This window comes from Pangasianodon hypophthalmus, chromosome 3 (genome assembly GCF_027358585.1).
Source record: "Pangasianodon hypophthalmus isolate fPanHyp1 chromosome 3, fPanHyp1.pri, whole genome shotgun sequence".
NCBI lineage: Eukaryota > Metazoa > Chordata > Actinopteri > Siluriformes > Pangasiidae > Pangasianodon > Pangasianodon hypophthalmus.
In genome coordinates this window covers 20,450,646-20,478,336 of record NC_069712.1, presented here as the reverse complement: position 1 = coordinate 20,478,336, position 27,691 = coordinate 20,450,646, and the positions used below count along the sequence as shown (strand labels likewise).

The following is a 27,691-nucleotide window of genomic DNA, read 5'->3' as shown; positions in this document are numbered from 1 at the left end:
CACATAAAAACACACTCTCATCTCCCTGAAAGGGCTGTTGATGTGTAGTTCTTGTGAGAAGTGATATGGAGGCAGCATCCACTGTAATCCAAAGATTTCTCCGCCGTGCTGTCTAGTAACCTGGCCATTAGATGCATGGAGACAGTTGCTAGGCGCTGCCTAAAAGTGTTGCTAACAGTGCTGTGCACTATTGTTACCATGACAACTTGAATGCCTATATCTCTTCCTCTGTGAACCTGCAAAGTCGAAGAGGAATCGTCTGAACAAAGAACCATGCGGTGCACAGTGTGACCTGTTGCCAGCAAACCACATTCCTTGTATGGTGTGAGATACACAAATATAAAATACCTGTATCCAAAATCACATAAGACAGTAGATTTGTGGATGGTGTACACTGTAGATCTAATGCTGGTACATTTTAAAAACTTGATGATGCTCAATGGAGATTTTTTTTTTATGCCTTGCTGTGTGTGCCACAAGGAACATTTGGGTCAAAATGACATTTACACAGTTTTCCCTTTACCCATAATTGAGGTTCAGGTGTTGGATAATCTCAAATAGACCTGTTTAAGAGGTGTCTGATACTGCATGACACACTGAATCTGTAACAATGGACAAAGGCACATCACATAGTTAAACACAGAGGCATCCATCTAAAAGCTGAAATCACTTTCTTTCTCAACACATAGCTTGGCAAGCATCAGACTCAGGTAGGCGGTGTTTAAAGGAGGAGATGTTTTAGTGTTGAAATAACAATATACTATTTTAACAAACTTATTCTGCTGTTTTATGAAGCTTTCTACTGTATGTGCTGTATGTACTGGTATTACTTAGTCAAATTTCCATATCATGTATCATAGCAAAAATGCTTCCATATTCTGCATTGGGATTTCTACATCTTTTTCAAAAAGATTTCTGTCCAGGCTGAAATGAAAAAAGGGGAGAAATACCTATACTGAGCAGGTGCATACTGTACATCGTACCTGACCCTGGAGTCTGATCCATTGTGCATGTTTGATGTAGTCTTGGCCAGTGAAGATCACTAAAGGCTGCTTTACGCTGCATGATTTTCACCACAATAACATTGCTGCAGGCAAAAATCACTCATCGTGAAAGAATTCCTTAGGCATGAGTTAAACCTGGTGGTCTTAGACCACTTAATATGATATGCTCATCGGTGGCCGATTCAGTTCATTGCACTGTCAGAAATGTTGCACCTTTACTGCATCACTACTGTAAGAGAATCATAATCATGTAAGCACATGCAGCACACATGAACATAACTGAGGATGCACAGCCTGCCACAAATTTGGCTTTTATCTCGTAAAATGTGACATGCAATAAACTTACAAAGACTATAACTGCATATTGTAAAATAGTCTTAAGATGTGCAACAAAAATACTTTACTTATATTGTGTGTATATAGTGCATAGCTATGTTCAGTTGTAAGGAAGTGAACAAAAGTGACAGCGATAGATAAATTAACTTGTGCTCTGTCTCTTGAATGTGTTGGAGCTGGGAGAATCAGGGGCCAATCACAGGACAATGCAGTTATCACTTGTTTGCCACATCCAAGGACCACATAGACACCTAATCATCACATCAATATGTGGCGCTTCCTCAAACATTTGCTACAAATTTGGAAGCATGCAATTGTCTAGCATGTCTTTGCATGCTGTATCATTAAAATTTCCCTTTACTGGAACTAAGGCGCCCAAACATGTTCCAGAATGACAATACCCCTGTGAGTTCTGTGAAGACATAGTTTACCAAGTTTGGGTTGAAAGAACTCAAGTGATCTGCACAGGGCCTGATCTGCACAGATCCCTAATATTCTTGTGCCTGAATGGGCACAAATCTCCACAGCCATGTTCCAAAATCTAGTGGAAAGCCTTCCCAGAAGAGTGGAGGGTGTTATAGCATCAAAGGACGGACCAACTCTATATTAATGACCATGGTTTTGGAATAGGATGTTTAGCAAGCACATATCACTGTGCTGGTGAGGATACTTTTGGCCATTTGTGCATTCAGTAGTCAAAAACCTTTTTTCTGATATATGTGTAGTATTGTGGACAAGGCTTTAGACATTTACACAAAGCTGAACTCAGCCCTTAGAGATTCTCTCTCTCTCTCTCTCTCTCTCTCTCTCTCTCTCTGTGTGTCTGTGTGTGTGTGTGTGTGTGTGCGCGCCCCAGCATGTTTTTATATCTTGGCTAGGACCAAGATATTAAAAGAATTGCTCAAACTAGAATAGTAATATCTGACAGGTTAAGTAGTAACATAAAAATACAAGCAAATAGGAAAACAGCATCATCTAGTGGCACATTAACTCACACACATTTCTGTTAATCCACTGTGCATAATGCTACACATGAAGGGCCTCATACAACCCTAATTACTCTACACGGTACATGTATAACTAACCAGGCAGTACAAATACAAAATAGACATGGTTATGGTTGTTCAGGAGTCTTACATTATACAAAAATAATATATAAACCTTCCAGCAGAGGGCGACGCTATTTAGCGAAGGCTTCAGCAGGGCGTCGTTCTTCTTCGACAGTCCTGTCACAACACAGGAAGAGCCGGAGGTGGCTGTGCTCCTTTCATTTCCTACCGAGTACATAACAACAGGTAAGAAATTCATGAACATGGCAGTTAGCACACTCAGCGTAGACAACAAGAACTGTTAATATTCAGTTCTGTATCCGAATAGCAGTCTGTTAAATTTGGTAAAAATAACAGTCTTGATAATGCCTACAGCCCATCTTGCTAAATAGTATGAGTGTTGCTTGTTAATGTCTCGTAAAAATGTACTTTTATCTAGCTGTACATGATAACACCTGTGAGAATTATCTTCGAAATGAGATAGCTGGCTTGGATAATGTATTGCACTTTGCCATTTCAACCTTCAGAAATGTCAGGACGAGCTCTGCAACAAAACATGTAGACTTTAACTAGAAGATGACAAACAGCATTAACCAGTGAACGTTGTCTAGAGGTTCTATCTAATGAGGCAGTAGATTTCAGTTTAAAACATTTATGGATTGTCCTAATAATTAAGTAATAAGTATTAAGCTAGTTAGCAAGCCAACTGGTTCATATTAGTTTTCCTGTATCGCCTTATCCTGGAGTACCCCTGGAGTGTATATAAATAATCAGCTAATTAGCAGCCCTTCCTGAGTTGAAATAGGTGTGCTACAGAAAGGCAAACAAATGTGCAGGACAGTGGGGACTCCAGGACCTGGGTTGTGTACCTGGGCTCTACAGCTACAGTCCACTCTGAAAGTATTGGAACGACGAAGGCCAATTCGTTTGTTTTTTGCTATACAGTGAAGATATTTCGGTTTGAGATCAAAAGATGAATATGAGACAATAGATCAGAATTTAAGCTTTCATTTCCTGATATTTACATGTAGATCTGTTAAACAATATGGCACCCCGGTGCAGACCACCTAATTTTTAGGTGAACAATAGTACAGGAACAGATAGTCTTAAAGTAAAGTAAATAACACTTAATATTTAGTTGCATATCGCTTGCTTGCAATAACTGCATCAAACCGGCGATACACTGACATCACCAAACTGTTTCGTTCTTCTTTTGTGATGCTTTTCCAGGCTTGTACTACAGATTCTTTCAGTTGTTGTTTTTGGGGTTTCTCCCTTCAGTCTCCTCTTCAGGACATGAAATGCATGCTTAATTGAGTTATGGCCTGGTGATTGACCTGGCCAGTCTAAAACCTTCCACTTTTTTCCCCTGATGAAGTCCTTTGTTGTGTTGGCCAACCAACACAACACCCAACCAAGCATTTCATGCAATAAGCCACTGTGTCATATGCATTATTGTCCTTATACCTCTCTGTTATGACCTCCTCCATGTGGGTAGTCTTTGTTGTAGATCTTCCCTGGATGTTTAGTGGAGTATTTGAAGTAGAGCAACAGGCTCAACACACTACCTTGTAGCGTGCCTATGCAGAAGATCAAACTAATCACACACACTGTGTGAGCCAAATCCCAGATCCAAAAGCTTAGTGATAAGCTTAGATGGAATTAATGTTGAATGCCGAGCATTAATTCACAGATATTAGACTGTAGTAGCAGTTTTTCTTTTTTCCTATGTGCTAGTGTGGGATGAAGCACATGTGATATATGCTCTGTACACCTGTTGTGGCATCACACTGGAAGAGGTCCAGACACTGTGGGATATTGCTCTTCATAAAACCCAATACCTCTCAGTGGAGGTGAGAACCAGGTGGAAGTTTATGAGACAGACAACTTTTAGGAGTAGGGATACGTCAAGTCTTGTAAAGAGAGATTAAAAAATGTTTAGAAATGTATAGAAAATTGTGACACAAAGAAGAAATGGGCAAAAGTTTGTTTTAGGGAAATAGTGAAACAAACAAAATATTTGTGAAAGGGATGTAAATGGGGTCTATTTGTTGTGTCTCTGTGTCTATTGCTTTCTATTCTGAATCATTTCTAAATGATGTGGTGACCTTTCTTCAGTACTATCTATTCTTTTAAAGGCATTTTTTGTTCCTGATCCTGTTGACTCTTAACTTGAATCCTTTTCATGCCTTAAATAAAACTGAACAGAAAAACTACACATTTAAAATAAATTAATTATAGCATGTTAATGGGAATGCAAACTTTTTAAACTTAATATTATTATAGACTTAGACTCAGTTGCTATGATATTTTAATGTAAAATTTTTCACCAGTAGACTAAAGGTTGCATGCAAACTTTTCCACTGAACTATATTAAGTTAGCCCTATTGAGTTGATAGGGGATGTTCAGTGCTGATCATGATGAGTTATTAGCATTGCACTGATGGATCATTTCCTGGACCCATCTTCTGTTAGCTTGTGAACAGTTTTATGACATTGTCTTTCCCCTTTCATAGGATTTTTAATAGGTGGCTGAATAAAACAACAGTAAATAGAGTTAATGATCTGCTTGTCAACTCAGAAAGAGAGAGCCACTAGGAGAGAATCTGAGTGTGTAAGGTACCATGTCTACTGGTTGCCCACCACAGTCTCCAGCCGTGGCTAAAACAGAGGTGGTGGTGGAGGGATGGTGCCCCTTATTGGCAGCTACCTTTGCCTACTGGGACAACATCCTGGGACCCCGTGTATGGCACATCTGGGCCCCGAAAGGTCAGGGGTCGATGTTACTCAGTGACGGCGAGGTGACTTTCCTGGCAAATCACACGCTGAACGGTGAGATTCTGCGCAGTGCCGAGAGCGGTGCTGTGGACGTAAAGTTCTTCGTCTTGGCAGAGAAAGGTGTGATCATTGTGTCACTGATATTTGATGGAGAGTTGAAGGGTGACAAGAACACGTGCGCGCTGTCCATCATTCTGCCTCAATCAGAACTGGATTTCTACCTTCCGCTGCACAGTGTGTGTGTGGAAAGGCTCAAGCACACTGTTCGCAAGGGACGCATCTATATGCAGAAGGTCTGTAGCCTTATCCTTATCTGCCACTCTAAAACCCTTAAAGCTTTGCCTTCTAAAATCTAGTGAATGTGTGTCATCTGTATTGCAGGGTTATGGAATTATTGCTTTGTTAACCTCAGAGATTGTTCCTATCATGGAGCTTCTCTCATCCATGAAGACTCATAGCGTACCAGAGGAAGTTGATGTGAGTCAGTCTCCCTTCCTCTGTCTCCCACACACTCTTCTACTCTGCTTTTTTTTGTAAATCATTATTAGTCTTACAAAAAACATTAATTTTTTTTTGTAATAGATCAAAGACACATTATTGAATGATGATGATATAGGTGACAGCTGTCATGAGGACTTTCTGCACAAGTAAGTGCTGCGAACAATGACTAAACCAATATTAAGAAATGGTAGAATATCCTCTCAACATATTAGAAAGTCTCAGGAAAATACTCACTGGACATTGATGTATAAGCATACAGTATTCGTAAAAATAACTTGTGTATGACTGGCCAAGTTTCCATCAATATTTGTATTTGCATGTGTGAAGTGCTATGTAAATAGAATCATCCTCCAACTTTTTTTTTTTTCTTCTTCTTTCCAGAGCCATCAGCTCTCATCTACAGACTTGTGGCTGTTCCGTTGTTGTTGGCAGTAACCCAGACAAAGTCAATAAGGTCCACACACACACACACACAAACACTCTTGCATGCTCAGTAGTACTATCACACTCAGGACAAAAATGCGTATTGTTGCAAGCACAGTAGGTTAACTGGTTGAGTTGTTTTGTGCCGTAGATTGTGCTGACGCTATGTCTGTTCCTCACACCCGCTGAGAGGAAGTGCTCACGACTGTGCCGCGCTGACGGCACTTTCAAATACGACACTGGCTTGTTCGTTCAGGGCCTGCTCAAGGTACACATCCACATCCTAACAGCACTTCATACCTTTGCAGTCTTCATTATTATGGCTTGGAACCCACCCAGGTACTTTAAAAGGAATTGCATTAAAAGTTATTTGAGCTGAGTCAGCTTGTTTTGTAAGGGCAAAATATGCATTATTAGGAATGTTGGCTACCTTCCCACTACCGTATAGCTGGGTTTGGTTTTGGCATCATTGAGACAGGACAAAAGAGTTTGCAGGAATCCAGATCATTTTGAATGTTCTATATGAGTAATTGAAGGTGACCAAACCTGGGTTACAATCTTGTTTCCTTGTCTAACAGGTGTGGTAGTATTAGATGTTTGCATTGGAACTGGGATCCCTTGGGACCCAACCCTCTAGGTTGTACTTGGTTTGATTGTGGAGTGATTGATGAATGTGCACTGTGGAGAGTAAGTAAATCTGTGTACTCTGTCTGCACACAGGACTCCACAGGGAGTGTTGTGTTGCCTTACCGACAGGTCCTCTCTTCTACCTATCCATCTACTCACATTGACGTGGACATTAACACAGTGAAGCAGATGCCTCCTTGTCACGAACACACGTACCATCAGCGCCGCTACATGCGGGCCGAACTCAGTGCCCTCTGGAAGACTACCAGTGAGGACGAAATCAGCCCTGACCACCTCATCAACATACAAGAGTCATTTACTCCTGATTTGTATGTTCTTTCACACACCACATACATAGTCAGACACCACTTTTTCTCAAGTTTCTCAAACATCATGTTGCTTAAAGTTCTGCTTGATTTGTATGCAAGCTTACCGTCTTGTCAAACAGCTGTGTGTACATATAATCACTTATTAGGAACACTTATTAGGAAAACCTGTACACCTACTCATTCATTAAATTATCCATCCAATCAAGTAGCAGCAGCACAATGGATAAAATCATGCAGATACAGGTCTAGAGTTTCAATTAATGTTCACATCAAACATCAGAATGGGGAAAAAAATCTGACCTCAGTGACTTTGACTGCGGCATGGTTGTTGGAGGCAGCCAGACTGGTTTGAATATTTCAGAAACTGCTGATCCCCTTGGGATTTTTTTTCACACAACACAACTATAAATTGTATATACAATGATGCAAAAAAAAAAAACAAAAACATCCAGTGAGATGAGCAGCATGTATGTGGATACACCTTGTTGATGAGAAAGGTTGAAGAGTGAACGAGAATAGCCAAACTGATAGGAAGGCTATATGAACTCCAATAACCACTCTTTACAATTGTGCTGAGCAGAAAAGCAGGTTCACTCGGACTGGGCAGGAATTGCGTACTGGGGAATTGAGGAATGTTTTTGATGTTGCCTTTTGCTATAGTAGCCCATCTTCCTCAAGGTTTGAGGTTTTGTGCTTACTGAGATGCTTTTCTGCTCACCATGGTTGTAAAGAGTAGCTATTTGAGTTTGCGTAGCGTGAATAAGTAGGTGTATGGATGTTCTTATTGAAGAGGCCGGTGAGTATATGGGGTTAGTTAAGCATGAAGTATAACACTGGCTTTAGGGAGGAAGTAGGTCAATTAAGAAAGGAGCCAAATAAAAAGTAAAGGGCTTGTGCTACTTCATTAGGACTGTTTCTGAAAGGTGAAGGAGACTTCAGAAAGCCTCATGCTGTCACCCCCTTTCAGAACAGTGGGGCGTCTTTAGCTGTCCATCAGACAGTGGGGTGGGTAGCAAGGAGCATGACATGATAAATGAAAGTGCATTTGTACCATTTGATCTCTGTTTAAATGGTGGTGCACTTCGACTATGGAAGGGATGGGAGGCATGTTGCCATTTTTGCTGTGGCCTCATCTCATCAAGATACAGAATCAAATTATGGCATTGTGAAACACGTATATTTGTAAACATGATTTGATTTGAAGTTTTCTCAGAGCTCAGTTAAAGAACACTTGTATGACTCTTTTCTAACTTGCCCTTATTACCATTTCTTGCTTGGGCAACCTAATTTTGCAATGTAGATACACTCACCTTCCATTTTATTAGGAACACTTGTACACCTGCACATTCATGCAGTTATCTAATCAGCCAATAATGGCAGCACTGCAATGCAAAAAATCATCCAGATACAGGTCAAGAGCTTCAGCTAATGTTCACATCAAACATCAGAATGGGGGAAAAGTGTGAACTCTGTGACTTCACACACAACAGTCTCTAGAGTTTACACAGAATGGTGTGAAAAACAAAAAACATTGCAGGAGCGACAGTTCTGTTGGTGGAAACGGCTTGTTGATAAGAGGGGTCAGAGGAAAATGGCCAGATTGCTTCAAGCTGCCGGGAAGGACACAGTCATTCATATAATCACTCTTTACAACTGTGATGAGCAGAAAAGCATCTCAACATGCACAAAACATCAAACCTTGCTGTAGATGGGCTACAACAGCAGAAGACCACATTGTGTTCCAGTCTTGTCAGCCAGAAACAGGAATCTGAGGCTATCATGTGCACTGTTCTTATGCATTGTTCTTATATCATGACTAATTAAGGAGATAAAAGGTCCAAAGCGGTGTCAATGCACGTGAAGGATGCCATCATTAGGATGAAAAAACAAAACAGACCTATCAGAGAGATAGCGGAAACTTTAGGAGGGGCCAAATCAACAATTTGGTACATTCTTAAAAAGAAGGAATGCACTGGCAAGCTCAGCAACTCCAAAAGGCCTGGAAGGCCACAGACGACAACTAAAGTGGATGATCGCAGAATTCCTTCCTTGGTGAAGAAAAGCCCCTTAACAACATCTAGCCAAGTCAAGAACACTCCGGAGGAGGTAGAAGTATCATCAACAAGTTGACAATCAAGAGATGCCTTCATGAATGGAAATACAGAGGGTTTACCTCAAGCTGCAAACCACTGGCAGAAAGGGCAAATTAAACTTTGCTAGAAAACATCTAAAAAAGCCTGCCTAGTTTTGGAACAAGAGTCTTTGGACAGATGAAACCAAGATTATTTGTACCAGAATGTTGGGAAGAGAAGAGTATGGAGAAGGAAAGGTTGTCTCATGATCCAAAGCAATACTACATCATTTGTCAAACATGGTGGAGGAAGTGTTATGGCATGGGCATACATGGCTCCCAATGGAACTGGGTCACTGGTGTTTATTGATGATGTGACTGCTGATAGAAGATGAATTCTGAAGTGTACAGAGCTATACTTTATGCTCAGATTCAGTCAAATGCTGCAAAACTGATATGGTGCTTCACAGTACAGATGGATAATGACCCAAAACATACCGTGAAAGCAACCAAGGCAAAGAAATGTTCATAAATAGTCGGGATAGTCATCTGACCTCAACCCAATTGAGCATGCTTTGCACTTACTGAAGATAAAACTGAAGGCAAAAAGACCCACAAACAAGCAGCAACTGAAGGCGGCAGCAGTAAAGTCCTGGCAAAGCATCTCAAGGGAGGAAACTCAGCATTTGGTGATGTCCATGGGTTCCAGACTTCAGGCAGTCATTGACTGCAGAGGATTTGCATCCAAGTATTTAAAATAATCCTTATATATAATTGTTAGTTTGTTCAGTTACTTTTGAGCCTGTGAAAATGGAGGGACTATGTAAAAAAAAAATGGGTGTAATTCCCAAACGGTTAATGCAATATTTTTTAAGGCCCTTGAATTAAAGCTGAAAGTCTACACTTCAATCACGTCTTGATTCTTCATTTCAAATCCATCATCGTGGTGTACAGAGGCAAAATTATGAAAATTGTGTGTCTGTCCAAATACTTATGGACCTGACTATATGTGCATACTGTACATTCAAACAACTTTAATTATTTGCATTTTTAATTTACATGCATTTCAATAGTATGTCTGTGCTGTATACAGTAATGATGCTATTTTCTCTATCTAGGAATATATTTCAGGATGTCATGCACAAAGATTCATTGGTAAAGTCTTTCATAGATGAGGTACGGGATGCTCTCCTCTTCATCCTTCCAAACATGCTTATGTGTTTGGCACTTTTGTCTAAGATGACTTTCACAAATATGTGTCCATGCATTTCTTGCTGTGTGCCTAAACATCATTCATGACCATTCTACGTGTGTCTTGTGTGTGTAGGTCTTCCTACTGAAACCAGGTCTAAACCTTAGGAGTGTATACTTGTCCCATTTTCTGCTACTGCTGCACAGGAAGGCTCTGACGCTGCTCAGATATATTGAGGATGAGACGTATGTACTATAATCTTCTACTACGATCACAGATCCTGCCACTACATACATGATCAAATTAGTTATTAGTATCATGTTAAACTGTTATAGTTAATGTTCATGTTAATTAGGATCAGATAACAGGAAGTCATTGTTGATTGCTGGTGACAATGTTGTTGTAGTCAAAAGGGGAAGAAGCCATTCCGGTCACTGCGTAATATGAAGACTGACCTGGATTTGACTATAGAAGGAGACCTGAACATCATCATGGCAATGGCAGAGAAGCTACGGCCAGGCCTTCACTCCTTTGTGTTCGGGAAGCCCTTCTTCACCAGTGTGCAGGAGCGTGATATTCTAATGAACTTCTGACCTTTCACCTTGAAACACTCAATATCATTAATCCACAAGATGGGTGATATGTGTTCATGTTCTAAAAGTATGGTTGTGTATAATGTATGTGTATGTGCACTGATTCTGGAGCTTGCTTGAACCATTATTTGTATAATAACAGATATAACTGTATTTGTGTATGTGTTGTGTCATTTTTTTTTTTTTGCCTTTAAAGACTGAGAAACTGTCCACACAAGTGCCATGCAGGGCAGGGCCTTCATTGTGTTCATCATGAATTTATTTTAACTATGAAGATTGTGATGCTGCTACCGAGTGCCTCTGATGGCACAGCCTTACTCTGATGTTTCTTCTACAGACAGTAATGGCTCACTATGAATAAATAAAGTTTTGCTTGTTATGAGGGCCAAGTGTTGTCATGGAGACATGATAATCATGAGGTCATGTAAAAGAAGATGCAGCTCATTAGGTATGCTTCTACATGTTGTACATGGAAGAATTTTAAAGCAAACAGACTTAAGAAAAGGTGTTGATTAATATTGTCACAGGGCTACTATCTGTAAATAAATCTGAAGGTGAATTAACTGATGTGGTTGTATTTAAATTAAGCAGGTTTTGCTGTTTTTTTCCCTTTGGAAAAACAATGTGTATGTCAGTTAACTTTTTAAAATGAAAATAAAGGCATAGCTCAAATGGTGGTGTATTCTCTTTATGGTGGTCTTTTGCCTACACCTTGGAAAGTGTGTTCAGCAAATGTATTTTTTTAATAAAATGGCAACTCATGGAAGTTTTCTGAAATACTTCAATTAATTAATATGTTTATACTATTAACATAAAATGTATATTTGGTAACAAGAGCTTAAGGGCCCATGTGAACCTGTATGTTTTCCTGACGGCAGTAACAGCGATGAAGTGCCATGAAACACGAAGCGCTTGTTTATTTGATGTGTTGACAATTTCCACTGAAACAGGAAGTCCGGGCGGGACATATGAAGTGGCTCCTCCCCCTTTTTAAATAGCCAATAGCGTTTCGCTTACCTCACAGCCAGGGCTAAGCTGTACTTGACAGTTAGTATCATGGACGCTAGTCTGAGCGATATTGATACCTGCTACAAAGTCGTAAGCTGCCACAAAAACCTCCTTTTTCAAAGTGAATGAATTCAAGCCATTTCCTTCTTAACCAACCTACAGTTGGAAAAACCGAATAAACGTTCGAACAGCCAAAGACACATTTACAACTCCTATTTACTGACTAGATTTCTCTCGCGCAATCGCGGCAAGCGGTATTTATAATGTTGGGGGCGGGACACTTCAGATTCAACAAGCATTTGATTGGACAGAAAATCTGATGAGCCGCCGAAGGGCAGAATGATGTCATCAAAATTATTGATCCGTATTGGTGGTAGAGAGAGACTGTAAATTTTGAATATTTTGTCATTGTTTTGGAGCACACTAGCTTATAGATAACTTTAAGGCTAACATATTCATACTAAACGCCACAAAACTTCAATATTGATTTCATGGGCACTTTAAATATGTTGTCATGGAGTTTGTAGAAGATTACATCAGCTTTTTCCACATTCATTTTATCTACACTTCTTGCGAATAAACGCCTGAACACGGTTAGGTTAACTGCACGTGCCTTGTTTGATGATTTTATTTGTTTGTGGGCGCTTTAAAAAAAACCTGAACATCCTATTGGTTACATTTTGCACGTGACCTAAAAACCCAGGAAAACCTATGGCGTCTATGTAAATATTCCGGAAACAGGTTCTGAGATGTGGGTGCTATCGGCTGTGGGGAAAACACGAAAACGGCTCACTAAGAATTGTTATGGCGACTTGAGATATAATTCCGCAGTTTACAATGTGAGGTAAGATTAGTTTTGTGGTTCCTTTAGTAATGGTGTGCGGGTTAACAGCCTGTGGCCTGGGCTACAGTCATAAGGGTCGGTAGCTAAACAGCTAGCTGTTAGCTCGTTACTAGCCGAGCTTCACACACTGCTGTCCGAGACACTCATTACACTTACACTGAACCTGCGTGGATATTTAGCTTTATTATATAACCATGTCATTTTAAAGCACAGTCTTTGGAGAAAGATGGAATGAAGAGTGGTCGAAACTATGTAGTTGTCATGAAAGCAGTATTAAGGTTTGTATTATTTTGAGAATGTTCATCGCTTAATCGGATTACTCCGATGTTTCACTCACATCAAGACGAGTGTTGCTTGGACTACCACACACTACCACATTAGTCGTAGCTACAGTCCAACGCCCAAGTTAGGGGGTTCTGAATTGTGTTTGTGTGGAATATTGTTGACAAACTCACTGATACAGATGACAGTCTTGCAAACAAACTAGGCAACACCAAAAAAATGCATTGTTCACACACAGTGTCCTTTGGATGCAGTACAACACCCATCTGCCACCTGCTAAAGCTATCGGGAACATCTCAACCCGGGTGTTTTTTTTTTTTTTTTTTTTTAGGACTTTGGCTTGTTTGGCTGTAAAAGACTCTTAATCCAGTCCTCAGAGATCCTCAGTCCACACACTCAATCCACAAATCCAAAGCTCGTTCTGTTTATATCATCACCACAATCACAGTTGTGCTGAACAACAGTATCATCATCTGCACAAGTCATTTTCAATAATCTGGAAGTTTCCACTAGATGCAGAAGAACTTAGTGACCCTAGTAACCCTTAACCTTAACTGAAATATTACAGATTAATATTTCAGTCTGTTTAGACTCTTCCGAGCAACCACGTCTTCATCTTGTAATGAGTGTCATGAAACTTCCGCACACTGCATACTTACTGGATCTGCTCATGCATGCCCAAACTTTTATTTTCAGATTCGCCTTCATCATTCCTTTCATAGTAGCTTACCTATTCACATGTTTGGGGAAAAAATAAAGGATTTGTTGCTCTTTTGCATGAACAAGAAAAGCAGTCCATTTTATTACATTACTACTTCTGATAATTATGCAGTAGTAGTAAAGATAATAACTATAATAATACGAAGCATATAAAAATGTCAAAAAATGTTTCTGTGGCTCTTTAAAGAAAAAAATCGTAACTTTTTTGGCTTTTATGGCTCTGCCAGCTGAAAAGGTTCCCGATCTCTGGTTTAGACTCTTCCGAGCAACCACATCTTCACTGTGTGATGAGCGTCGTGAAACTTCTGCACACTGCATAATTACTAGATCTGTTCATGCATGCCCAACTTTTATTTTCGCCTTAATCATTCCTTTTATAGTAGCTTACCTGTTTTTTGCACATCAGCGACAAAACAGTGTTATCCCTTGAATGTCAGTGTTTTTAACTTCACATACATTGGACCGTGAGCACTATTATTTTGATCCCACTGTTACTTTGGAGGCATGTTCTAGTCAGCTGTGCATGTGTGTTTGGAGGTGATTTTTGTCCCATTTATGTTCTTTAAACCTTTTTTTTTCTTGCTGCACAATGCCATTGCTCATAAATAAATATTTCTTCCTTTGTATCAACCGTGATTTGTGTCTCTTGTGTACATTCAACAGTCCTAGGCTTGAAGAACAGCTTCATATCTTATTATATAATAAATCGTCATTTGAGTGTCATTGAAAAGCCAAAATTCTACCATGGCCTTTGTCTTTGTCTGCTACTTAGACAACAGCAACAGACTCCAGATGCAAATGCATCTGAGAAAGCTCTATCATGCAAGAACTAATGATGCATATAGACACACAGCTGTCCAAGACACAACTGAGAAATTTTCCACTTATATTTTGTCTACTAATTTTGGAGTACTATGTATAGAAACAGATGCCTCTTAATTAAATGAAATCTTTAATGAAATCTGTTTAAATCTGTTTTCAAATCTGCTTTTGGTTGTTATTTATTTGATTAATGCGAAATCCAACATCCTGAAGTAAATGTTTAAAAAGTATCTGTAGTCCACTAGAACAGATACCTTTTTTGAGAGCAGATAAACACACCTTGAGTACAAACTCTGTGTTTTCTTGCACCTTTGAGTAATATCTCAGGACGTGTGACTACTTGGCAGGTGTAAATAAATGAAGCCACAGCACAAAAGAAGCACATGTCTAAAAGCTGTCATAATATGTTGAGTTGTGGGAATTTACAAAACTAAGATTGAGATTATATAATGTGTTTACACATCTAAATTCCATGTCTATGTAATTACCTGGCTTAAACCTGATGTGGATTAGGGTATATGGAATGTACCTGACCCAATCTTAATCACACTGATATTCAACTACTGGTGTGCATGTAAACACAGCAGATGTCTTAAAAAATCACACGTCTATGAACTTGCAACTCTTCTGGTGCAACACTTTCCTGCATCTGCTTCCTCATCTTTTAACCGTTTGTTTGCTTTCACATAGAAGGCAACACATAATGTGTTAGTAGGGCGAGTCAACATGAAGATGCATTATGTAGAAGTGAACCAGTAGCCAAGTATTGCATTCAAAATATCTGAATAGTTTTTCAGAAACATATGCTATTCTTGTCTCTGCTATTTACAGTTCTATCACATGGTATCACCAACAAAATGGCAATGACAAGACTTTTAGTACACACACAGAGTACCAACTAGTAGCACATAGTGATGAAGTACTATAGATATTGTGATAAATTATATGAAGTACACTTTTCTGAGATGCTGCAGTTACATACTCAGATTAGAAGCAGCTGATTTGATATTAAAATTTTGTACTGAACCATTAAAATTATATAAAAATAAGTATAATGAGAATTTATTCAAATTACTAGAATTTATTTTTTACCCTTTTCAATTTAAGGTAATTTATTTTTCTAGATATTAGCAAACCTGTATATTGCGCTACATGTATATAGTGTATCATAGAAATGTCTTTAGGCATTGTGATATGATATTTTTGTCATATCGTCCAACTCTACCAACTAGTTGATAAACACACCAGAAATGCACCGGGGGTTCAGACCATGGGAGGCTCACAAACTCGACTACTTTCACTGAAGCACAGATTATAAAACTAGCATTGAACCATTTTGGAACAGTTTCAGTTATTTAAATATGGCTTTGCAAGCTACTATGTGAATTTTTATTATTATTGCTTTCATTCATTCATCTTTAGTACCTGCTTTATATGGGCCAGGATCACGATGGATCTGGAATCCATCCCAGTAGCACTGGGTGTGAAATGGGATGCCAGTCATCACTGGGCTCCATGCACACACATACATTCACACACACATTCTCACTTAGGGACAATTCATCTTAGCCGATTTATATTCGCCTGCATATTTTTGGGTGGTTGAATCACATGGACATGGGGAGAACATCCGAAACACAGACAGATTATTATTATTATTGTTAGGGAGCCAAGCACCAAAGGTGTGTAGGCACCCTATTGTTATTCTATGTTTTCTTATTATTATTCTACTTCCGCTTCTTCTTCTTCTGGCTAGGGTGTGTATGGAAGCCCATAGAACTGTCTGGTAAAAAGTTGTGAAATATAGTATACTAATTCGGGAGGGTCTAAGGAACATTTGATATTCAAAATTGTTCTCCTGTAATGCACTGGTAAATGCAAAAAGCAGGATGTGATGGTGTAGCTCAGCAATACATCTAGATATCATCACGAAACTTGACAAGTATCTTAAGGACCATGCCCTGAATGTACCCAAGATGTTTTTGTGGTCAAGAACTGTAAAAAAATTTTTCCTTATATTATATGAAGTGTTTTGCTAAATTTCGTATAATTCCCTTGGGTATGCTGAAGTGAACGCACACCAAGATCTGAAATTCAAGAGTACTTTCTGTTGACCATTTTGAATTTTGTCAAAAACATTTTTTTCCCCCCGCTACTCTTCTACACATTATGTCCAATCAACACCAAATTTGGCATACAACATATTCAAACCAACCTGGACAAAAATTATCAAAAGAATGTTGATATTCCAAATGGTTTGCCAACAAATCTGACAGCGAAGCTGCCAAAGTGAGGCTGTATCTCAGCAATGACCTTGCACGCTGACAAAAATTTTGATAGGCAGCTTCGGGACCATGCCCTGCGGCTATTCAACAAATTTTGTGACAGTGCCACTTACTGGTCAAAAGTTACAATAACCTGCCGAAAATGCTTCCATCTAACTGCCATTTTTGGTACTCCTCCAAATTTTCACCAGATTTGGCTCACATCATATTAAGACCTGTCTAAACTTGCACAAAATGTGGAAATGGGCCCAGACTGATGAGAAAAAACATAAATACCTTATATGTTTTTAAATTGCAAGAAGAAAAAATTTTTTTTTAGGTTGGAGCAGTAGCAGCCATGACCAAAGGTTAAAGTAACAACGGACAATTCCACAGGTCCCAGCAGTAGTGGCAGCTGCAGCAGCAATGCCACCCTGCTTCCCATTTGTTCATCTAGATCTTTCCTCCTAGAGTCAGAGAATTCCACCACTGTCTGTGATTAAAACAAGCACATCATGAGTGAAAGTACAAATGAATCCCTTTGAATCCCTTTGCCTAAAGTTATGGCTCTGCTTTCCTGTGATTGCTTAGGCAATAATTGTAGAGTGTCTGTGAATGTGCATCTGGGTGCTTGGCCCCCGAAAATGCTGCTTGCAGCTTTAATTATTATTATTATTACTATTATTATTATTATTATTATTATTATTATTTATTATTATTAATGGTAATGGTTTTATCTGCAGCGTCCTCTAACCATGGAGAGCAAGCAAAACAACAGTCTGGTTCCGAGTCTGAATGATTTGGATATATACCTTACCCAACACAATTCCAACTTAGTGTGGCTACTTGTGGGTGAGTTACCAAAATAAAAAAAGTTCCTCTATATTTTCTACCCATGCAAAACACCTCATAAAATACCTGAAAATCTTAAGTTTACAGCCAATTAGCCAGCCTCTTTTGTTGGCTTGTTTGTGCCCAATAAATATTTGATTTTTAATAGATAGTAGTCAAATCACTCCTTAAGTGTTTCTCTTTTGCTTTCACAGCCACAATTCTGTCCTGTGGTTGGATTATATATTTGACATATTACAACTCCCGTAACATCGGACTCATTCTCACCCTTATCATCAATCGACTCTACAAAAATGGATATATACACATTGGTTAGTAATTGTATTTGTCTGTGGAAGAAACATCTTGATAAATAGCTAAAGGCAAGATTCATGTTTTGATGTATTTGATGACGTGTTTGTAATTTTTACTTGCAGGCTCCTTTTCCTTTTCTGTCCTCTCTGGGAAGGTCATGTTCCGGGATGTTTACTTCATCAATGAAGACATGTCAATTAGGTACTCTTGCAATACTTGTAGATGTGTTTGTGTGTGAGTTACATTTTTCACGTTTATGACATTTACATTTTTATGGGTCTGTGCTTTCCCTCATGAGATTTTTCAGTTATTCGTTATTTAAGATCTTTTTGATAATTTAACAATCCAGTCATTAAATTAATGAAACTTTAAATGAGACTTAAAATATGTTCTTTATAACATAAGTCCTTCACGATTATTCACTAATTTGGTTTTCCCAGAATTCAAGATGGATTCCTTATATTCCGTTGGTGGAAGATGTATGACCCTAAACAGAAACAGCATGGTAAGAGAAGAACCATCACGAAAAATACTCTGTGCTCATTCAAATGTATTTTGTAGTGTTGTAGAGCTACATCAATGTTGTTAATTATTTAATTGGACAGACTTTGTTGGAGTTTATTGTTCCTGAACGCACAACATTACAGAGGATTGGGAGATTGAAAAAATGCTTGTATGTTCATAGATCATGTCATAGGTCATGTTGATTAGAATTATCTAGAATGATCAGTGTTTTTATTTATTTATTTATTTATTTTGTGAAGACCCAAAGGCTGAGACACGGCTGTACGTGACCGTTAATGGCTTTGAGTTCCATGTATATAACCGTACAGATATGTACGCACGGCTACAAGATATGTTTGGCTTGGACCCCACTCTCATTCCACCTCGGCGAGATGGGGAGAAGGGCAGAGAGGAGCAAAATAAAACACTTGACAGGTAATGTTACATCTCGCACAATCTCTCATCTGCTAGCTGAAGTAAAGATCAGTACTTTCACTTGATTTAGTTGGTAGGCCAATGGACATTCTTCTTCTCTATCATAAAGTATGCTCGCTTGAACTTTGTGGTGTTCTGTGCTGAATGTCTTGGGGCATGTGCTTTGTTTGCAGAGAAAAAGACCTGCCTAATTTGGTTTTACAGCTTTCCTATGTTATAAATTTTTATATTTGGATTTGGGTTTGTGAATTATGTATGTACATATTTTTATGAAGCCCTATGATTCACGGCCTCAAGGGATTTTCTTTTTTTTTTTTTGCGCCCTTTTTTGAAGTGTTCACATCAAAGCAGAATCTCAGGACCCGGCTTCATCATGGAGGTCCCTCATACCTGTCATAAAAGTCAACATCAGTACAGTGAGTTCAGCAATGTCACAAAACATTTTTTCTATTAATGTACATCTAGGACGCAGCATGGACAAATTACAGCCTGCAATCCGACCCATCAGCTGATTTAATTTGGCCTGCCAGTAAGCGTAAACTTAGCATTATTTAAGCCCATTCACCCACTATACAATGGGTATTTGTTTTAATTGTCTGTAAGTAGGCCAGGTTTGAAATAGTGTCTCATGTTACTGGTCTTGCATTATTGAAAATATGCGTGCGTCCAGGGCAAGCTGGTATAAATGAGCTTACAGTGCAGCTGCCCCAGTCTTTATACAACACACTTATGGTACTTATAATGCTACCATCGAAAAATGAAAATAGATTATGTGGCCCCTCAACCCAGTATTTTGAAAGCAATGTTCCCACTTTTTTCCATCTTCCTTACTCTCTCAGGGTCGGGTGGCGTTTGGAAATCTCCACCTTCCTCAGACTCTGTGTATGAACTTTGACGATGCCTTCCTGACTTACGCCACCAAGCCTCCCAGCAGTCATCTGGATCAGTTCATGCACATAGTAAAGGGCTCTCTGGAAAATGTGCGTGTGATGCTGGTGCCTAATCCCCGATATCTTGGCCGGCAGAATGACGAGTGAGTTCTCCCTGTAGACCAGTCGACTCCAGTAATGTCATTTAGCGTTGTATTGTAAACATGAGCGATAATGCTATTCCAGTGTGCTCACATAAATTTATAAAGTACATTGTGTGTAATGTTGTCATATTGTCATCAGGCAACAGTTAAAAATTGCTTTTTACAGCATGACTGTTCGTTTACAACCTATTTATTACCTATAGTTAAGCATTGTTAATTGAAACTATTAGACTTGGTGTATATTTAATTAATTGTGAGTTTTATGTGTTTATGTAGACTTAAAGTCCAACAAAGGTTAATGAGCATTAGCCCATAATTAACGCTTTGTTTTTTCCAGGCCACCTAGACTCATGGGAGAGGGATTTGTAGTAATGCAGTCAAATGATGTGGTTATTTACTACTACCAGGATCAACCAGGTTTGTGTTTTTTTTAAATAAATGTCTTATTGCTTATTATTCATTTATTTTTGGCAGTGTTTGTTAACGGACTACACCCACTGACTCCTTATTTTACAGAATAATGAAAGAGTATATATAGAAGTAAATGCTGCTGGGTATAATTTAAATGTGCATCTTATGCGTATAGGTCTAGTCCCTGAAGAGCTGGAGAATGGGGATGCAGATGCCTCCTCTGAGGGCACTAAGTTGCAGGACCTGCCTCCATGCTGGGGCTTAGATATAGTGTGTGGGAAAGGAACAGATTTTAACTATGGACCATGGGCTGACAGACAGAGGTCTGTACATACACAAATGCATTTGCACAAGTAAATTCTTGCTCTACAGTCACGCTTAAGCATTGTATCTCATGAATATTCTCTTGGTTCTGTCTCCACAGGGACAGTCTTTGGAAGTTCTTCCTGCCTGCAGACTATCAGCCAATGAAAGTGAGTGATGTTCCCACACCAGGGAAACCCAGACAAATCCTGGCCTTTGAACTCCGCATGAACATCATAGCAGATGCAACCATAGACCTACTGTTCACCAAGAACAGGGTACGTTTTCTCCTTTTTGCTGTTTTTGTCCCCCTGCGTGTCAGAGATCACCACAGCCTGCTTATTCATCTTACTTGTCTTTGCAGGAGACAAATGCCATTCATGTCAATGTCGGTGCAGGTTCATATTTGGAAGTCAACATTCCTATGACTGTAGGCGAAAATGGTACATATTAAATGTTTCTAATTTGCCTTGATTAAATTGTTTCAGACTTTATTTTATTTATAATTCTTCTCCTTTCTCTCTCTCAGGTTATTCTCCCACTGTTAAAGGTCAGTTACTGCATGTGGACACCACTAGTAGCATGCAGTACAGGACCCTGCTGGAGGCTGAGATGCTGGCTGTGAGTTTGGAGTAGGAGTGTGTGTGTGTGTGTTTGTGTGTGTGAGTGAGAGAGAGAGAGATAAGTATATTAATTGAACTTTCTTCACCTGTTTAGTTCCATGTGATAGCCAGTTACCCACGTGTGTGGAATATGCCTCAGTCATGGCAGTGTGAGATCGAGGTGTACAAAGCCACTTACCATTTCATCTTTGCTCAGAAGAACTTCTTTTCTGGTAAACCTGTTTTACTGTCTACCCTTTAGCAGCTAGCAAATGCATGAATATGCTGTCTTTTTTTTGTTTTCTCGTTCTCGTCTCGGTACAGTAAGTTTAAATGCAACTTTTTTATAAATTAATTTCATTGTGTACAGATCTGATCCAAGATTGGGCCAGTGATAGTGAGCCAGATATCTACTCGTTTGTTCCTTATTCCTGGAAGTTCAAAATGCTTTTTCACCAGTTTGAGATGATATGGGCTGCTAATCAGCACAACTGGATCGACTGTTCCACCAAACAGCAGGAGAATGGTGAGGAAGACCTGTATGGTGGCTGTAATGGTTTAGGATCGCTGACATGTTGAATTATAAAAAGGCTTAAGCTGAATAAATAAGGGTTCCTCACATTTATAGAAAATTCTAACACACTCAAATACACTTCACCTGGTAATGAGCAACAGTACATCAGGATTAGGACTTAATGTTTTACTATGGATTAACCAACATGTCAGATAAAGGTCTAATCCCCTGCTCATCTTCTGAGTTCTTTTCTTCCTTAATATCTCCAGTGTATCTTGCTGCCTGTGGAGAAACACTGAACATTGACTTCACTTTACCATTTCACGAGTTTGTTCCTGCCACCTGTAACACACGTTTCTGTTTGAGAGTGAGTATAGGCACATGCATTCATATGCCCATTGTTGCTTATGATGGTGTTTTTTTTTGTTTTTTTTTTTTTTATTAAGGAGAACATTTGTCCACTTGTTTTACCATGGTTGCCCAAAAATGCCAATTGTCCTTGATTTTGTTCTCTCAGGCAGAAGACACAGATATGCGGCTTTGTTTGCCTGACTGCCACCCCAGTCGATATCCTTTACTCACACTCACGAAAGACTATCAGCAGGCTAAGGCTTCGCCAGACAATGGCATGCCAGCAGAGGCCCAGGGGGCTCCAAAGAACAACAAAGCTCGCTGGAGAAATATGACCCAAGCCAAGTATGAAGGCTCTCTACTTCTTTACTTTCTTCTCTTCATCCATTGATTGTTGCATTAGTGAGTGTTTCTAAATTTTGTTTTTGTTTAGGGCTGGATGGGTGGACTGCTGGAGTGTGCCAAATTTCTTGCTCATTATAGACTACACCTGGCATCCCATCTACCCACAGAGGTCTGATGAGCAGCTGAAACGGTCCTGTAAGTTAATTTATATTGCAAGTTAGTAAATCACTTGCACACAGAATGATTACAGGTGCTGAGTTGCATGGTTGCATTTTTAGAAACTATTTAGTGGATAATGTTGTAAAATCTTTTCTTTGTTCTCTACAGAAGTTTTATATGTGTACTATTATAATGAGCCTGCATAACCAGCTTAACTATATCAGATTTTTATAGATTAATCATGGTACATTTCCATATGTGAATCTGAACATCTGAATATGGTAAGACAAAAAAGTAAGTAATTTTCCCTGCCTGCAGTTTCAGAGATAGAGGAGTCTATACTGTCAGCCTTGCGCCCACCACAGCACTCCCCCTGTGTTCCTCCTCCTCGTGTGCCATCCGACCCCAGCCTGCTGCCCCCAGACCGGCTGCATGTGGAGATGGAACTCAGCCCTGACTCCCACATCATCCTGTATGGACCCTTGCTCAGAGCTCTGCTGTCCATCAAGGTGTGAAAGGGCTTTTTTTCTTACCAAAGCACACACTAGCACTAGGAGCATACTGACTTATTATGTCACATAATGCTGCTGCTATACTGGTTATATTGGTTGAACAATGCCTGTATGCAAACTGAAAATTTAGACAACTCCCTTTAACACTGTAGGAAAATTATTTTGGTGAAGACGACATGTACACAGACTTTGAGGAGTCTCTTTCCAGCCCTGTACTAAGCTCTTGCTCCTCCTCATGTGGCTGGACTGGAGTGGGTCTGGAGGAGAGCGGTCACAAAGACACACCCAGTCCTCTCTCTCTACGTCCCTGGGACATTACTGTGCTCATTAACCTCCACAAGATCCATGGGAGGCTACCTACGGTCAGTAAAAGACCCACACTTTACTCCAAAACTAAAGTGTAAAACTAACTAAGTTTTGTTTGTTATCAGAAGTGGCCCTATGATTAAACCCTGATAATTCCTGTGTCTTTATGTATAGTAATGAATATTTGTCTTTGCGTGACAGCATTGCAACAGTGACAGTCCGGATGGTCCAACAGGGTATCTGGAGCGTCTGTGTTTTGAGATGAAGAAGGGCTACAAGGAAACCCTGTTGCAGCTCATTCTCTCTCCACTACACGTCTTTGTCAGTGACAGCTACCAGGTTGGATGGATGTCACCTTGGTGAAGTGGATGTCTTCTTTGTTTAATGTGCATTCTGTTTTCTAACAATTCCTGCCATTTTGGCTTCTTTTAATTGTGTAGCGTCCTGCTGTTGATGGGGTGTTGTGTGATGGGCATCTGAGTCTCTCAGGCCTGCAGATGCGAGCCCATGCAATGTTTTCAGCTGAAGGGTTACCAGCTGGCAGTGACACACTTGAGTATGCCTGGCTCATTGATGTACAGGCCGGGGCTCTTACAGGCAAACTCACTGTGCCACAGGTGTGTTGTGTTAAAAAATGTGGTAAAAGTGTTCAGTCAGAATAACTATATATAAAATAGAATTAATGAATGTGAATACTGGTTGGATTTTCATTTCAGTGTGCCACACTGCTGGAATGGGGGGAGAGTTTTGTGTTTCATGTGGTGTCCCGTGAGTTCCAGCTAGAGCAGCCTAAACCCTCTGTCACCTGTCAGCATGGAGTGGACCAGAGAACCTGTGATGCCAAGGTAGAACATCAGTGTCTGTCATTGTGTATCTCCCATACCTGATAAAATTGTGCGGACCATGCAGAGTCTTCCATGTGTTAATATATAAACTCACTGAAGTATTTGTGTCTAATTTGTGTAGTATGCAGCCTTGCCTGGCCCTTGCCGAACATCTGAAGAGTTGAAGTATACCATGACTCGGCTATCAATGGATGGAGCCCAGGTTTTCATTGTCGAACACGGCTGCGCAGCTAACATCAAGGTTAGTCCATTGACCATAGCAGCTCATTTATGCAGTTATCCAATCAGCCGATCATGTGGCAGCAGCACAATGCACAAAATCATGCAGATACAGGTAAAGAGCTTCCGTTAATGTTTACATCAAACACCAGAATTGGGAAAAAGTGTGATCTCTGTTATTTTAACTGTGGCATAGTTGTTTGTGCCAGATAGACTGGTGGACAACATGACTGGTCACTGTCACTGATGCTTTCTGGTGCTGCCTGTACCCATATTAGTGAAAGTAGCAAACCTTGTTAATGTAATGCTGTGAGTGTCACTCCTCATTTGTTACCAACTACCACAAATATTATAACTATTACTCTGCATTTATGTCTGTTTCTGCATAGTTATATCTTTAAACAAATGTTTCATTGGTAACTTGTTTAGACTGTAGGATTAACTATAGCAGCTTGTGGCATAACCTCCTCTTTGGTTTTTTGGAAATGTCACATTGTTTATTCTTATCTTTTTCAGTATAGCTAAGTTTAATTTTGTTCAGTCTCTTAGTGCAGCTCTGCACTCAGGTGTGCGCATATGGGCAGGCATAAGGCAGACACGACCCCGCACGACCAAGTGGTTAAAAGTTTGTAGAATCTATATCGAATTATCATTGTAACCAGCAGATGAACTAATTAAATTTTGGAAAAGATCCAAACAGGATCAAGGTCACAGCAAGGTCAGATGTCTGAAAGAGTTTTTCTGCAATAGCTTCATTCCTGTTTGAAGTATATTTTATGGGTATTTGAGGCATACAAATTAGTGACAAGAAGGACTTAACTTGTTGGTGGCAGAGGTGTCCCCGTTGACACCACTGGCATCGAATTCAATTCTTTTTCCTCTAGCTCCTATTTTCATTTACTGCACAGATGTGAAGAATATGGTGGTTTTCGGTCTGACCAACTGCAATTAAGGTACACGTTAATGTAAAAATGTGTGTGTCCTTCCCAGACGGGTGCACTGCGTTTGGCGAACTGTAACCTGCACACAGCTGCCGTAGGGGAGGGCATCAGTGCTGTCCTTCAGGATGTTGTTATTGCTCAGTTCATTGAGCAGCAAGAAGCAGCGAGGTTAGGCCTACCTCCACCTCTTCTGCGACGATCCAATTGGCTTGAGGCTGGCTCTGTGACGTTTGACCTTATCACTGCAGATGTGGCTTTGGCTGCTGACCATCCAATCAAGTATGAGGTGCAGAGACACTTCCTGGAGCTCCATGACATGCAAACAAAAAGGTGCTTTAACCGTTATTCAGTAAATATGTTGCACACATGTTGTTCACATATGTTGAACGTAAGTGTAATGTAAGTGATATTGTTTGCATTAAATATAAATATATGTTCGTCAATCAGGTTATGGTTCTTGTGGCCAGAGGAGAAGTATAAGCGAAGCAGGAACCGATGTGGCTGTTTGGGTGGATGTCGTTTTTTTGGCGGATCAGCTCGTAATCTGGACTTTTTCCGATTGGAAGAAATCACCCCTTCATCGAGCTCTGCCTTTTCAAATGGCGGTGCTGAGACTGATATGAGCTATGGTCAATCACTGTTACAGCCTGGGGAGTGGATAATAACGAAGGAGCCACCTAAACTTCCAGACAGTATGTTAACAAACTTAAGCTGGACTTTCTTACACACAATTGCCTAATAGTTTTACTTTTTTCTTTTTTTGCTAGTTGTTGCCTCATATTTCCATTTGAACTTGATGCTTTTTTTTGATGTCTTGACATAAACATTGGTTAAGTGTGGCATGATTGCTTTATTTTGCAGCTAAAGCTGTCAGTGTGCGTAGGGATGTGTGTTCTCCCGCTCCACTGGCTGAGTTGGAGAGGCATAGCCAGCAGTTGAGTCTACAGGTGCCTCAACGTTCTCACAGCTCTGCCTCTTCCTCTGAGGAAAACTCTTCTTCTAGTGCTGCCCTGCCACTACTGGCGGGTGAACGAGAAAGTCCTTCTCCCTGTGCAGAGTGAGTCTGACACACATACACATGGAGCACTGTAGATTAAATGAAACATAAGTAGTAAGTAGATTGTGGTTAGCCAGCTTAATGTTAGTGGTGAACAAAATCTTGCTAGTTAACAGGTTTGGCTCTTGCTATATATTATAATATTGGAATATTAGTAAACAGAACAATATCCTTTTCAGCCTGTCTAAGGTTGACATCTGAAAGTTTATAATGGTTTCAAATGGCCTGTTCTAGGGTATTTTAAAGTTTGTCTGTATGTGTGTATGCATCTGTAGATTAATGACTGTGACGACTGATGGGCCTGTCTCTGAGGGCCCACCGTTGCGATCTCCTCTCCGGTCACCCCTCAAGCGGCAGTCATCTGTCCAGTCAACACGCCTCGGCAGCACCAAGAGCCTATCAGCTGCTGTCTTTACAGAGAAGGCTCCACCCCCTGCTGGTGTACAGTTCAGCAGTGAGGTGTCCCGGAGTGATGAGAATGTTTTGGACTCGCCACGACAGCGGCGTAGCTACGGCTCTTTCCCTTTCACCCCTTCAGCAGATTCCAGCACATTCCATCAGTACCGCTCGGTGGACTCTTCCATGTCTGTTGCCGATAGTGAGGCCTACTTCAGTGCAAATGAGGACTTTGAACCAATCAGCAGTGATGAGGGGCCAGGTACATACCCAGGAAGGAAACGACGGCGGAGACAGCAAGGGCAGCTCCATATTGAATACAGCCGCACCTCGATATATCACAGTGTAGAAGGACCATTGTCAGTGACAGAGCCCCGCCCACCTCCACTGCCTAGCCACACCTCTCAGGCGTCTTTTGTCTCTGCACTTGGATTGGAGGAAGAGGGTTCCATGGAAACAGAGAGAGCGGAGTCAGGCCTCCTAACAACACAGCCCCATCTAATGGCTTGTTATCATAATTATCTGGCACATTATCACGTGTCAAACTGGGCTGTCAAGCAACCAACCAATAAGAGAACGTCAAAGTCATCCCTGCATCGCCCTCTTGACCTGGACACACCCACTAGTGAAGAAAGTTCTGCATCCTTTGATCAGTTGTCCATTCCTACCTTTAGGGTTGGTGTATATTACTGTGTTTGCTAGTGTTTGTATTAAACATAATATAAAATTGTAATGTCATATTTAAATATTATGAATAATGGTGGTCTTT

General features: G+C 40.1%; 2 protein-coding genes across 11 annotated transcripts in view; both read left to right on the top strand.

Moving 5' to 3' along the window:
* The first annotated feature begins 2,486 nt into the window (after positions 1-2,486).
* c9orf72 (C9orf72-SMCR8 complex subunit) lies at positions 2,487-11,575 on the top strand. Its single transcript, XM_026942983.3, has 10 exons — positions 2,487-2,635; positions 4,906-5,460; positions 5,549-5,644; positions 5,750-5,814; positions 6,050-6,122; positions 6,243-6,359; positions 6,812-7,047; positions 10,237-10,294; positions 10,446-10,555; positions 10,717-11,575. Exons 2-10 carry the CDS (start codon positions 5,014-5,016, stop codon positions 10,901-10,903), a joined length of 1,389 nt encoding a protein of 462 aa, XP_026798784.1. The 5' UTR covers positions 2,487-2,635; positions 4,906-5,013; the 3' UTR covers positions 10,904-11,575.
* Positions 11,576-12,595: 1,020 nt separating this feature from the next.
* kiaa1109 (KIAA1109 ortholog) overlaps positions 12,596-27,691 on the top strand; it is a 44,938-nt gene continuing 29,842 nt past the window's right edge. For all 10 annotated transcript variants that reach the window (XM_053232551.1, XM_026937620.3, XM_053232556.1 and 7 more), the window contains exons 1-28: positions 12,596-12,755; positions 17,587-17,695; positions 17,890-18,006; positions 18,112-18,190; positions 18,430-18,494; positions 18,754-18,928; positions 19,263-19,344; positions 19,768-19,961; positions 20,299-20,378; positions 20,548-20,695; positions 20,797-20,953; positions 21,040-21,118; positions 21,205-21,296; positions 21,393-21,510; positions 21,648-21,803; positions 22,061-22,158; positions 22,309-22,487; positions 22,576-22,682; positions 22,965-23,155; positions 23,311-23,520; positions 23,666-23,803; positions 23,905-24,081; positions 24,181-24,309; positions 24,431-24,550; positions 25,519-25,799; positions 25,917-26,161; positions 26,331-26,526; positions 26,802-27,597. In XM_053232551.1, the coding sequence (XP_053088526.1) occupies positions 17,599-17,695; positions 17,890-18,006; positions 18,112-18,190; positions 18,430-18,494; positions 18,754-18,928; positions 19,263-19,344; positions 19,768-19,961; positions 20,299-20,378; positions 20,548-20,695; positions 20,797-20,953; positions 21,040-21,118; positions 21,205-21,296; positions 21,393-21,510; positions 21,648-21,803; positions 22,061-22,158; positions 22,309-22,487; positions 22,576-22,682; positions 22,965-23,155; positions 23,311-23,520; positions 23,666-23,803; positions 23,905-24,081; positions 24,181-24,309; positions 24,431-24,550; positions 25,519-25,799; positions 25,917-26,161; positions 26,331-26,526; positions 26,802-27,597 (4,506 nt within the window). In that variant the 5' untranslated portion in view covers positions 12,596-12,755; positions 17,587-17,598. The remainder of the gene's footprint in view (positions 12,756-17,586; positions 17,696-17,889; positions 18,007-18,111; positions 18,191-18,429; positions 18,495-18,753; positions 18,929-19,262; positions 19,345-19,767; positions 19,962-20,298; positions 20,379-20,547; positions 20,696-20,796; positions 20,954-21,039; positions 21,119-21,204; positions 21,297-21,392; positions 21,511-21,647; positions 21,804-22,060; positions 22,159-22,308; positions 22,488-22,575; positions 22,683-22,964; positions 23,156-23,310; positions 23,521-23,665; positions 23,804-23,904; positions 24,082-24,180; positions 24,310-24,430; positions 24,551-25,518; positions 25,800-25,916; positions 26,162-26,330; positions 26,527-26,801; positions 27,598-27,691) is intronic.

What these genes read in the sequence shown, in the direction of transcription:
- c9orf72 (XM_026942983.3), top strand. Translation starts at nt 5,014, where the DNA reads ATGTCTACTGGTTGCCCACCACAGTCTCCAGCCGTGGCTAAAACAGAG. An exon ending in TCGTTCAGGGCCTGCTCAAG is followed by an intron (nt 6,360 to 6,811) that starts GTACACATCCAC and finishes GTCTGCACACAG; the next exon opens with GACTCCACAGGGAGTGTTGT. An exon ending in AGATATATTGAGGATGAGAC is followed by an intron (nt 10,556 to 10,716) that starts GTATGTACTATA and finishes ATGTTGTTGTAG; the next exon opens with TCAAAAGGGGAAGAAGCCAT.